This window comes from Dasypus novemcinctus, chromosome 29 (genome assembly GCF_030445035.2).
Source record: "Dasypus novemcinctus isolate mDasNov1 chromosome 29, mDasNov1.1.hap2, whole genome shotgun sequence".
Classification (NCBI taxonomy): domain Eukaryota; kingdom Metazoa; phylum Chordata; class Mammalia; order Cingulata; family Dasypodidae; genus Dasypus; species Dasypus novemcinctus.
The window spans coordinates 21,608,728-21,622,212 of record NC_080701.1 but is presented as its reverse complement, the minus strand read 5'-3'; the positions used below and the strand labels follow the sequence as shown (position 1 = coordinate 21,622,212).

The 13,485-nt window shown below is 47.1% G+C and overlaps 1 protein-coding gene across 3 annotated transcripts in view; it reads right to left on the bottom strand.

Annotated features, from left to right (window-relative positions):
• PLEKHA2 (pleckstrin homology domain containing A2) overlaps positions 1 to 13,485 on the bottom strand; it is a 68,383-nt gene that overhangs the window by 9,391 nt on the left and 45,507 nt on the right. For all 3 annotated transcript variants that reach the window (XM_004446434.5, XM_004446435.4, XM_058289930.2), the window contains exons 6-10: positions 7,538 to 7,678; positions 6,823 to 6,969; positions 6,496 to 6,564; positions 5,935 to 6,005; positions 2,207 to 2,270 (exon numbers count right to left, since the gene is read on the bottom strand). In XM_004446434.5, the coding sequence (XP_004446491.1) occupies positions 2,207 to 2,270; positions 5,935 to 6,005; positions 6,496 to 6,564; positions 6,823 to 6,969; positions 7,538 to 7,678 (492 nt within the window). The remainder of the gene's footprint in view (positions 1 to 2,206; positions 2,271 to 5,934; positions 6,006 to 6,495; positions 6,565 to 6,822; positions 6,970 to 7,537; positions 7,679 to 13,485) is intronic.

Below are 13,485 nucleotides of genomic sequence, written 5' to 3'. Positions count from 1 at the left end.
GCTGTGAACACAGAACCACCCATGCTAAACCTGACTTTCCTCCCCTCATGGTCCTACCACAACAAGGGGTACCATCAGCCACCCTGAGGCTCAAGATAAAATCTGAGCATAGTCCTTACCTCTTCTCTCTCCCTTGACCTCCATATCTCCAACTCTCAAGTCCTGGAAGGTCGACCTCTTTAAGGTCTCTTCAATTCTCTAATTCTCTCCATCTGTCCTAGTTCAGGCTTCTTTTATCCCTCATTTGAATGACTGCAACAATCTTCAGACTGGTCTCTCTAGTCTATCCTACCCTTTTCTTGCCTGTTCTCTATGTTACATTAGCTCAAACAATTTACAGGGAGCATATAAAAGGGGTCACAGTTAAGGGCTGTCATCTCTGTTTTATAGATGAGGAAACCAAGGTGGCAAGAGTTAAATACTTAGCCCAAGTGATATTTTTAAAGGGCAAGTCTGATCACATCGCTCCCCTAGTTTAAGTTCTAAGGGCCCCAATTCTCAGGATAAAATACAAGCTCTTTAACAAGACATGTAAGATTATGGTCCCTCTGTACCCAGCTGTTCAGCCTCCCATATGCTCCAAGCTCCTTCATCAATAGTCTTTTTAATATGTGCTCTGCCCCTTGCCTGGGATCCTCTTCCCCCATCTGATTCTGCTTAGATACGTCGTCTTCTTTCAGGAAGCTCCCATGGTACTGTATGCACCCTAATGGAAACACATTCACTGTTTTTATTGCCCCAGTGAAATTGGGGGATAACTCCTTTCAATGAGGTTGTTCAATACATTTTCCAATACTGTTAGATCCTTCTGTCACAGCGTACATTCCATCCTTTGACCTTTGATCTCCACGACCACCTAAATTATTTTTAAAGTTGCAGAAATTAGCATTTACTCTTGGTGCTGTAAAGTTCCATGGGCTTTGACGCATGCAGTCATGATTCCACCATCACAGTATCACAGAGAATAGTTTCGCCACTCAAAAAAAATCCCCTGTGCATCATCTCTTCAACCCTATCCCCACCCACACACTCACACACGCACGCACACTGGTTTTAATTGCCTGTTTACCTAACTATATCTCCTTCTTGGGTTCCAGGTCTGTCCCACATAACATGGTGTCCCCAGCATGCTGCAAATGCCAGGCACTCTGAAGATACTCTACAAATATCTGTTGCACGCAGGAAGTGGAAAGTCTTTCGTTGTACCCACAGTTTAAACCTTTGTCCCTGAGTCGCGATGAATAAATGGCTCTGACACCCACAGCAACCCTTTCCCCAGTTCCTGGTTATTTCCAAGCCTCCCCTGGGCCTTCTCTTCCCGTGCTTGTCTAAATGAATAAAACCCACAGGTGGTTAAGGCTGCTAGGAGCTCTGCCGGCCTTAAGCAGAAGTACCGGCTCAGGGGTAGTCAGGACAATGGGAGCTGCTGCTCATGAATGAGGGAGGAGACGACCTGCTATGGAAGGGAGGGTGTGTAGGACAGAGGGACACCTAAGTCAGGAAGGCAGCTGGGAACCCTTCAAAGCTTTGCTGGGCAAGCTCCACATTGAAACCAACACATGACATGTCAGTTTTCGTGCTAGAAAACCAGTACACCATGATGCTCTGTGAATTAGGGCACGCTCTGCGGAGTGCTAGGACTGTGGCCTGCAAGTCTAGGCTCTGGCTGGAAATCTGCCTTTCCAGCTCCTGCCATTTTAGACTGAGTTGGGAGCACTCCAAAGCCGTGGGTGGAGGGAAGAAGCTTCTGATAACTGAATCATCAGAGCCCAAACAATGGCTTTCTCTGTGCAGCTGGGTTTTGCACCTGGTGCCCGCACAGGGTCCTCTGTGCTCTTGTCCTTCCGCACACAGTGATGTCCACACACAGAACTGGGCTTATAAATACCCTCCAAAGGAGAAGTGAAATCACTGACCAGTTCTCCTTTTCTCTGCTTAGCTGGAGCCCGGCAGCTAAGAGCAGCTGGTACAAACTCACATTCCCCAGTAGAGTGGCTTAACCTGCTTTTATTATTTTATGGTTGGGAAGCTTTTGGCAAACATCCTGTTTAGAATAAAATGGGGCCCAGATTGACTCTCAGGGGCTAAATTTACCACCTAGAAATGTCAAACAAAAGGAAAGAGAAAGCAAAGGAGAGGGGAGGGCTGAGGAGTACCCCATTCACAGCAATGGAACTTTAAAGTCTTCTCCAAGGAAGCACTTTACCTGCACATAGAAGGTCCTGGAGCTTGTTATGATTTCAAATAGGTTGTCCCTCATCAAGAGATCACTAGACAAAGAGAAAAAGAAAGTTACCAGGCATGCTAGTACACACACAGAAGATCTGATTTGCCCGAACTCAAGGTATCAGTGCTCTCTACCATAAAAAAGGAGGGTGGATGGAGCTCAGTGGCTGAGCACCTGCTTCACATTACGAGGTCCCAAGTTCAATCCCCTGTACCCCAGTAACATCTTTAAAAAAAAAAAAGGTGGAGGTATTCAGACCATGCTTCCCTCAGTTCTCACCTCCAAGTTTACCATCTCAGGGGTTGCCTGTAGCGCCACGTCCTAGAGGGTGGCAGGGTGCCTTGCCATCTTGTGCATCGCCCCACCAGCTGCAACAAGATCCATCTCCTTTCCCTCCAAAGCCTCCTTCCTAATACCCACCACATCCCTCACCTCCTACAGTGGTCTTTTCTTTTTTAGTGGCTAAGATGTAAAGTGCTTTGCGCGAAGCACTGTTCTGAGTGATTTTTCCTGCATTGTATCATGCGGTCTTCACAACTCAATGGACACCTATGATTTTCCCCGTTTTATAAATGAGGAAACTCAGGCTCAGAGAGGTTATATGATTTTCCCATAGTGCCAGAGCCAGGATTTGAACCCAGGTCTGACTCAAAGACCATGATTTTGATTACTCTGCTACTGTGTGCCTCTCCAAAAAGAGCCAACTCTCCAGTGTCCAAAACCTTCCACCACCCAGGCAGCCACCTCAACAACTCCCTTAAGTTCTTGCTCTGCTCTCTGCCTCACTGTACTGGGCACAGGGCATGGGAAGCTAGAGAGGGGAAAGGAAAGTGAGAGCAGACTACTTTAAGATGCTTCAAGCTGGGTACAGACTTTGAAGGAATCCTGACTTCTGTAAGGAAGAAGGCAAGAAATAGCTGATTTTCAATAACAAATCTCAAATCAACCGAAATTGTTTACAGTGTTAAACGCCTGATGTATCTATCCAGTCACTGTGAGAAATATATAAGGAGTTAGAAGACCTAATCCCTACCCAATAAAAGAACACAGTGGGCGGTGGACTTGGCTCAATGGATAGAGCATCTGCCTACCACATGGGAGGTCCACGGTTCAAACCCTGGGCTTCCTTGACCCGTATGGAGCTGGCCCATGTGCAGTGCTGATGTGCGCAAGGAGTGCTGTGCCACGCACGGGTGTCCCCCACATAGGGAAGCCCCACGCGCAAGGAGTGCACCCCGTAAGGAGAGCTGCCCAGCGCAAAAGAAAGTGCAGCCTGCCCAGGAATGGCGCCGCACACACGGAGAGCTGACACAACAAGATGATGCAACAAAAAGAAACACAGATTTGCGTGCCGCTAACAACAGAAGCGGACAAAGAAGATACAGCAAATAGACACAGAGAACAGACAACTGGGGTGGGAGTGGGGGAAGGGGAGAGAAATAAATAGATAAATCTTTAAAAAAAAAAAAAAGAGCACAGTAATGTAAGATGTTAGATTGTGTGCTATATGCCTGGAGTTAGAATAATTCCAAGAAAGTACTGATGACAGGTAGGATTGGCTACATGAATGAGGACTTGGAAGGAAATGGCAGGGGCTTGGCCAGTGGCATGGGCACCCCCAGCAAAGGAAAAGAAGGGAACCAAAGACCCATAGCAAGGGGACAGCAAGACAGGGATGGACGGACAAACCCTGACTCTACTCCGGGAAAAATTACTCCGAGAAAGCTTTTAAAACGTTGTGAACCTTGTAACCCCAATTGTAAAGGGGAGATGAGAAGAGCTACCTTATTGGTCTCCCCACGGCAAAGACCAGTTATGACGGATCTAAAGTATCTGGCACGACGACCCTCAGAGAGTAGTCACTTGAAACACATTTCACTAATTACTATTTTTTTCTCAGTTGTTGAATAGAGATGGCTCTTCTTTCTGGCTAAAACGTTTTAACTTTTTCAACTATTCAAGCACATCTGATACAACCGTGCAGTCAATTGCCGAGGAGCAAAGCAAGTAGGAACTTCCCACCCCTTTCATGTCCACATCTCAGTCTACATGCTGCCTTTTAATTCTACTCAACTTAACAAATGTGCATGGACCACCCAGGTTCCCCAAACCCCTTGCTTAGGTTAAGGAGAGGCCACACGACTTCACAGACCGAGAACCAACAGAGCCCACGGGGACTTCTCTCCCTGCTGGTCTTCAACTCCCTTAATTCTCTTTTTTTTTTGAGGTACTAGCGCCAGGTATTGAACCCAGGGCCTCATACGTGGGAAGCTGGTACTCAACCACTGAGCCACAAGGGCTCCCGAGTTGGTTTTTTCATTTATTTGCCTATTGTCGTTTTGTTGTTTCTGTTGTCTGTTTCCCGTAATTCTTTTTTACTCCCTGAGTTTAGTCTGACTTTGGCAGAATTACAGATTTAGAGAAAGCTGGAGGCACTCTAGGGATTGAACCTTTTATCAGTTCCCTAAAGAGCACCCACCTGCCAAGTGGTCTTCTATCTGCACAGGATAATACCTCCAGGGTCAAGAACAAGCGAAGATCAGTGAGGATCTGGTCATGCCCAACCTCTCCTCCCCTCACGGCAAACTCCTGGGCCACATTCCTGCAACTTCCAGCAGAGCTACTTTCATGAATTATATGTTGCCACTGGGGACTTCCCCTCATCTTCCATACTCCGTGGCTGCCTTTGCAAGACTCAGTATAGTGCTTCAAGTCCCTCCTTCCTTGGGTCACACAGCACTTTGTTTTCCTGTAAGACCCTCCCATACCCTCATGAGAGAACAATCTGCCGGCTGCTAGGAACTTCCTGATGCCTCTGGCTCTGATGCATGGTCCATGGGATGCAGAGACAGACACAGAAACGGTCTCCAGAGATGGCAAACCAAGGCTTACTAGATGCCCAGATACCCTTGGGGCCTCTAGAGTTTAGCGCTATGGCCCTCTATATTTGGTGTTAGACAAGGGAGAGATCCTGACGATCTCAAACTCCTCCTGTGCTCCCGTGGCACTTGAAAAGTAACCGTTTCCTAGTGGAAAGAGGAACACATTAAAAATACTTGTTTTTCCTGCCCAGTGAGTAACACAGAGTTGCTGTGAATCACACTTGTGTTAATGGGGCATCAGAAGCTTGGTCGAAAGGATAAGAGAAAAAGCATAAGAAGTTGAGGGAAGAGGCACTGGCATAAGCAGGGCCCTAACCAGAGATGCTGAAAATTCTGGCATAGTCTAAGGACTCAGGCTCCCCCCTGAGCCCCATTCCTTGACTGAGCACCCAATCCTAATATCTGAGAAGCATCTGAACACCACTCTTTTCTTTGTTTCTAAATTCTTTCTTTTTTCTTCATCAGGTAAGTATGATGTTGGTTCGTCTCCTTAGGAGCCAGCGTAAGATAATGGGCAGAGAGTAAGTTTGTTCAGGAATCTTTTAGTCAGGTCAGCTTGGATGCAATGCATCAGCCACGACAAGGGGTCAGGCCCCCCTCCCTTGCTCTTGCAAGAAGGGAGACCCTTGAACTAGAGCCTCGGAGGGTAGTCAATGACGACTAAAGAGGACAAAAAGGAGGGGTGGGGGGTATATGGGGACCTCGTATTTTTTTAATGTAACATTAAAAAAACAAAGACAAAAAAAAGTTACCAACTCAAAAAAAAATAAAGAGGACAAAAAGGAGTTTTTGGTTCAGAAAAGAATAAGGAGAGCCAATAATTACCCTGACTTGACCAGACACTCATGGGTCTTGAGAACATCCTTTAGGAATATGGTGCGCAGCGGCTCTCGGTCCTGGTGGGAAAATACGGAAAGGTGGGTAAGTGAATCTGCCGGCATCATGCCACAATTCAGCTCACAGACACCCCTCTCTTGTCAGAGACGACTGGCTAAAGCCAGTTTGGCACTCAAGGCAAGATCTCAAACTAAATCACCAAGAGGAAACAAAAAAATCTAAGATTTTCTATGGTTTTGACTGTCTAGTGGCTCACTGCATGGGAGAGGGAAGAAGTCAAGGCCACTTTAATAGCACCGTCAAGCAGAGCAGGTGTAGCTCAGTGGCTGGGCACCTGCTTCGCATGTCGGAGGTCCTGGGGTCAATCCCAAGTATCTCCTAAAAAAATAAAATCACTGTCCAGATGCACACACAGGGCGGATGGAGAAAAGAGGCGGTGCTGTGAAGCGTGTGCACCCACGCCTCTTACACGCACACGCTTGTGTGGCTATGTCCCCATGTCTCCAAGCTTCCACGACCTCACAGAAGGGCCCCAAAGCCACTACAAACCTGTTCACACTTGAAGTAGCAGATGGTAAAGTCATCAAGTGCAAAGAAGCGACGTTTCCAGCTCTTCCGCTGACATTGAAAAAAAAAAGGCGGACATTAGGAAGAAGTCTCTAGCATTCCTGAGGGTAGTCAAATTCTAAACTCCTGGGGACCGGGCCTCACGGAAGCCAGGCTCCCACTTTTAGATATCGTACCTGACGTGCTGGGTGAACATTTCAGCGGCTTGGGCTGGGTTGGCATAGAGGGCTGTAGCGCCTCCATGCAACCTCCTCTCCCCTCTGCCACCTCCGTGCCCACCGGCTCGGAGGAGTCAGGGCTGACACTCACCACGTTCCCTTGCTTCACGCAGTAGCCGCTCTTAATGAGGGGAGGCCCGGTGGAAGCACGGCAGCCTGACGTGGGGATGTAACTCTGCGACCTTCGAAGGATGGCGTGGGACCCAGGCTCAGTCGCCTCCTGCCCATCCCCTCCATTCTACGAGGAAACAGTGCTGGGATTAGCTCCTCCCTCTCTCTCCTGTACACAGCCACACTCCCTGCCCAGCCCCCTGTGGCCAAAGCTCCTGACTCCTTGCCATTAGGTCAAAGAAGAAACAAATGAAAAAATAAACATCAACTCTGCTCCCATCAGCCACAGAACAAGGCTCGGGGAACCTGAGCAGTCCCAGGAGAGAAGGACGGATGGAGAAAGCAAATCAGAGGAGGGGGATAAGCAACATAACAACAGGCAGAGGGACAGAGGCTTGTTTCAGCCTCACTTGCCTTCCCCAGCTCCACTTCCCGGGGGAGTCACAGGGGCTTTTCTGCCACCTATGGTGCAGAACTGTACTGGCCTCACAGCCTCAAGGTGGGGTGGCCTCAATTTCTGCACTGCCATTACCCACACCTACCACTGCCCTTTATTTTCTTGACTACCCCATGTGCAAAAGGTGCCCAACTCCCGCCCACCGTTTCCTCCAGCATAGCCCTCTGTGCATGTCACTGGGCACACCACCCACACGACCATGCCCTCGTGACACCCTGGCGGCCCCCGGCCCCAGCACCTGGTTGATGGGAGTGTGTACCACCACCCCTCCTATGATCTCGGTCTTGTAGGCCACCTGTGGCTTCTTCTCCAGAGATGGAAGAACTGCTGGGCTCTTGATAACCTCCGGAGCCAGGGGCAGGCTCCCACCTTTGGGTACCTAGGCAGAACAAGATCGGTGAGGAAGAGGGGGGCGGATGTGTGGTTGCGCACTTGCTTCCCATGGGAGGTCCCACGTTTGGCTCCCAGTACCTCCTTAAAAAACAAGACAAAACAAAACAAGCAAAACAAATGAAAAACCCAACTAGGGAGCCAATGTGGCTCAGTGGTTGAGCACCGGCTTAAAAGAAATCGGTAAGGAATAGATGGATTACTTAGGAAAAGGGGTAGGACAAGGAGGAGGTGAGAAAATGCAGTGGGGTACCAAATTACAGTAAGACATCTCTTTCTTCCACAGCCCTTTCACTGATTCCTACCAAAGTATGTGTAAATCTGTCAACAATCCCCTCCGTGCACAGTTACACACATACTCAACGAATTTATTGAGTGGCTACTATGAGCCAGTACTTCCCTGGCAAGGGATCGAAGATAAAACAGTGAGCATAGATGCCTGTCTGCCCATCCTTGGGCACTTACACGCCAGTAGGGTAGACAAGATAAAGAAAAAAAAAACTCAAGAATCAATCCAAATAATTACAAATGGTGGTGCATGCCATAAAGAAAATATACAGTGGCTGAGACAGAGAACAGCGGGGAAACTAATTTAAATGGAGTGATTTGGGGAGATATCCAGCAGAGGGGATGCTTAAACTGTAAATGGGAGGATTAAAAGGAACTGGGAGTGTGAGGAATGGAGAGTGTGTAAGCCAGGTGTGCCTGGTAAAAACACGTGTGACACAGGAACCCTGGAGCCTGGAGAATAATTCCTGACCTGCCCCTAACTGACTGTCAGCAAATCTGTGTCTAAACAGACTCAACTGCAAAACTAAGGAGTACTAGTTATCTCATAGAGTTGTTGTGGTTATCAAGTGATAAAGCATATACATTAAAAAATTTTTAGAAACACAAAAAAAGATATAAAAACCTTGTGAAATACCTAACATTTTACAAATGGTATTAATATTTACAAAAATAGCTCTTTTTGAAGAATGAGTTAGTTTTGTTCTTCTTTGACATCCATAGCTCGGTGGATGATCAAAGAATCACAGAATTTTAGAGCTACTTAGAGACCACAGCTCAGAGGTTGCAAACTGATGGCCCACCGGTAGCCTATAGGCAGAATTTGGGTTTGGTTTGTCCTACACAGTGTGTTCTAATCCACATTTGATACCTGGGATATTTCACATAAAAATCCAGATTTCCAGCCAAGCATCAGGTCCCTGATCACATGGAGTATATGTTCTCTGCTTTGCCACTGTCCCTACTACCTCCCCAGTAGGAGGCCACAGGGCAGATGTCATTGATCCTGGCTTATGTTTCCCTTGTCTTCTTCCTTGTCTACGTCACTCATGTAAAAGGGAATCTGCAAACTCCGATTAAATACCCCGTTTCATACGAAAAAAAGGCCCCAAAGAGTCAAGTTATTTGCCCAATGCCATCATTAATAACTGAACTGAGAGTAAGCCCGACTTCCAACCACTGTGCTTTCCACAGCATCGTCATACCTTGCCTTCGCAAGAACCAAATGCTCTGTGCCCTGGGTCTATCCACCAGGAAAATAATGATACACCCTGTGGGAAGAGTGGAAGTCTTCTTCCGCTTCTACAGCCTTCAGAGTCAGTAAGACCTTCAGGACTGACAAGAATCCAGAAACCTCTGAGAGCCACAGCTATGTGGTCACTCTGCCCATGACCTCGTACTCTGCTTCTGGCTGCCTGACCATTCTTTGTTGTCCTCCCACCCTCCCAGTGCCAGGCGATATTCTAGGCTCCTTACTGCTTTACCTCTCACCTACATAGCACTCTTATCAAGTAGGCATTATCTTCTCCATTTTATAGATGAGGTAACCAAAGCTCATTAAAATTGCTTCACCCCCAAGGACCCACCCCTGCTAAATATTAACTAACCAGCCTAAGCCGCCTCTTCTACCTTTCTCTGACTTTGGCCTTTGTAAGAGAAATTCTGCAGGCCGCCAATTAGTGCTGGGGTGTTGTGGCAGTTTAAAATTACTGATGAATTCCAAAAAGAGATAGGGATTATGTTTGTAAACTGGTCTGTTCCCCTGGCGAGCTAGTCTTAGACTGTATTAGAGTCAGCTGAGATGCCTTTGATTAAATGATGCTACGATTAGGACTTTGATTCGATCGTGTCATTATGGTGACTCAGTTTGAGTCCCCACCCCCTTGGTGGGCTATATAAAGAACACAGAAGTAGAGACACAGAGAAGAACGCAGCGGAGAGAGACAGCTCATTAGACATGGCAGAGGGAAGAGAGATGAGCCTGATAGTTTGCAGCTAAGAGAACAGAGCAGCTGAGAAGTCCTGAGAGATGAGCCTTGTGCCAGCCTACAGCTGAGATCCAAAGAACCTGGGACCATGGAGCCTTAAGAGGAAGAGGAAGGCAGGGCCATCGTAGACATCACCCACCATCTTGCTTCAACACGTAGCAAATGACTTTGGGTGAGAAAGTACTTCTTATGGTACCATGAACTGGACTCTTTAGGGCCTTTTGACTGGAAGCTTCTACCCCAAATAAATACCCTTTATAAAAGCCAACAGATTTCTGGTACTTTGCAGCAGCACCCCTTTGGCTGACTCATATAGGTGTTGAGTGATATAATCACCATGGAACAAAAGATGTTTCCCCAGGTCTCAAAGGGCCCAAGAGAATTCCTAAAGCCCAGCAAAAGAGGAAGAAATTAACACTTGAGCATTCCCAGTGAACTGAAAAGGATTCTTAGCAGTTCTGCTGTTGTGTTTCCACTCTCCATCTTGTCAACCCACCTCGAGGACCACTGGTGCTCACAGCTCAGGTATTGTGGGCTGCTTCTGACCAACCTCCCAGAGTCTTTCCAAACCTATTTTCACTTCCTGAAAATATTTAAATCAGTCTGTAGAGGACAAAGTCAACTAAAACTGTGCTCCACAGCTTGAAAGCCAGGTTCTTCTTCTGGTTTTTCCATATCCCAGAGGCCTTATTCAAAGTGTGCCTTCTTCTATCTACCTAGGGAGTGGTCTCTGATGAAGGTGATCCACATGGATCTCATTTGTAGCATTAAAAAAAAACAAAAACTCATTTTCCTTCCCAATGGGCAGAGCCAGACTACTATTAAGAATTATGTGGGAAGCGGATGTGGCTCAACTGATAGAGCATCCGCCTACCATATGGAGAGTCCAGGGTTCGATCCCCAGGGCCTCCTGACCTGAGTAGTAAGCTGGCCCACGTGCAGTGCTGCCATGCGCAAGGAGTGCCGTGAACACACAGGGGTGTCCCTGCGTAGGGGTGCCCCATGCGCAAGGAGTGCACCCCATAAGGAGAGCCGCCCTGCATGGCAAAAGCGCAGCCTGCCTAGGAGTGGAGCTGCACACACGGAGAGCTGACACAGTAAGATGACACAACAAAAAAGAGAGACGCAGTTTCCCAGTGCCACCGGATAATGCAAGTGGACACAGAAGAACACACAGTGAATGGACACAGAGAACAGACAACGGGGAGGGAAGTGGAGAGAAATAAAGAAAATAAATATTAAAGAAAAAAAAAAAGAATAACGGGGAGGGAAGCGAATGTGGCTCAACCACTTGGGCTCCCGCCTACCAGATAGGAGGTCCAGGGTTCGATACCCTGAGCTTCCTGGTGAAGGCAAGCTGGCCTGCACAGCAAGTTAGCCCACAGGGAGTGCCAGCCCACGCAGGGTGCCACCCCACACAGGAGTGCCAGCCAATGCAGAGAGCTGACGCAGCAAGATGACGCAACAAAGAGACACAGAGGAGGGAGAATAAGAGACATAACAGAACAGGTTGCTAAGGTGGCACAAGAAAATGATCACCTCTCTCCCACTCCAGAAGGTCCCAGGATCAGTTCCCAGAACTGCCTAATAAGAATACAAGCAGACACAGAAGAACACACAGAGATTGGACACAGAAAGCAGGTAATGGAGGGAGGGGGGAGAAATAAATAAAATAAATCTTAAAAAAAAAAAAAATAATGGGGAGCAGATGTGGCTCAAGCCGTTGAGCACCTGCTTCCCACATGGGAGTCCTGGGTTCAATCTCTGATGCCTCCTAAAAAAAAAACAAACGAAAAAACCAACTCAGGGGAGCCAGTACGGCTCAGTGATTGAGCACCAGCTTCCTATATACGAGATCCCGGGTTGAATCCCTGGCCCCCAGTACCTTTAAAAAAAAAAAAAGAATAACATATCTGTTGAGGGAAACTGTGCTTTACTTTTATTGCTCAATTTTCAACCCTTTTGGGAAAATTCAGATCCCTCTGGAACCTCAGAATGTGACTTATTTGGAAATAGGATCTTTGCAGATGTAATTAGTTAAATGAGGTCATACTGTATTTGAGTGGGGCTTAGAGCCACTAACTGATGTCCTTAAAAGAAGAGAAGAGGACACAAAGGCCCCCAGGGAAGAAGGCCACGTGATGATGAAGGCAGAGATGGAATGAGCCGCCACAGACCAAAGAATGGGAAGACTGCTGGCAACTGCCAGAAGCTTAGAAGAGGCAAGAAAGGATTCTTCCCGAGAACCCTGACAGAGAGAAAACAGCTCTGCCAACACCTTGGTTTTGACTTCTAGCCTCCCAGACTGTAAGAGAATACATTTCTGTTGTTTTAGGCCACACAGTTTGTGTTAATCTATTAAGGCGGCCCTGGGAAAATAATAGAAGGAAATATCTGGGATTCTCTCAGAGAACCCAGTTCTTTTCTATGTTGACCCTTTTCTGCAATCAGAAGGACTCAATGACCTTAGCCTAAAATGAGCAGAGGATCTGGGAGGGGGAAAACAGGAACTGTCCTGGTTCCAACATGACTGGCTACATGGCCTTGGTCAGGTCACTTTACTCTCTTGGCATTTCCATTTCCTCATCTGTAAATGGGGACAATAACATTTGCCCTTTCTACTTACCAAAGGTTTGGGTTTTTTTTTTAGATTTATTTATTTGTTTGTTTCTCTCTCTATCCCCTCGTTGTTCGCACTTGCTGTGCCTGATCGTCTTGTTTCTTTAGGAGGCACGGGGGAACCAAACCTGGGAACTCCGATGTGGAAAGGAGGTGTCGAAATGCTTAAGCCACCTCCATTCCCTGCTTTGTTGTGACTCGCATTATATTTTTCCTCTTGTATCTCTTGTTGTGTCATCTTGTTGCGTCAGCTCACCATGGCTGCCCATCACTCCAGCTTGCCATCCTGCTCGTACTTTTTAGGAGGCACCAGGATTTTCTTAGGTTTCTCATTATGTTTTTTCTTCTTGTGTCTCTTGTTGCATCATCTTGATTTGTCAGATTGCCACACCTGCCCATCACACCAGCTCTTTAGGAGGCTGGGAACTGAACCACGGACCTCCCATGTGGTAGGAGTGAGCCTAATCGCTTGAAATCATATCTGCTTCTCTACCAAGGGTTTTATGAGGTTAAAACAAAGCCATGGATGTACAAGTAGTATGTAACCTCTAACACATTTTACAACTGCTACTTCTCTCATTTTGTTTTTTGAGGTACGGGGGCCAGGGATTAACATGGGACCTCGTATGTGGGAAACCGGCACTCAGCCACTGAGCCACATTGGCTCCCTTTGACATTTTTTAATAAGCTCCTAAGTTCCTAGGCCTTGAAACTCAGGAAGACCTGGATTTCAATCCCAACTCTACCATTTAATAACCTTTTGACTTTGAACTAGACTTTGATCTTCACTTTCCTCCTAAAAAAATGGTAGGCTTTATTTTTTTTTTTTTTACGAGTGTGCCACCAGAACCCACGTGTCATGCAAACCACCACTAAATCTTAAGCCAAAATGGGAAAGGAA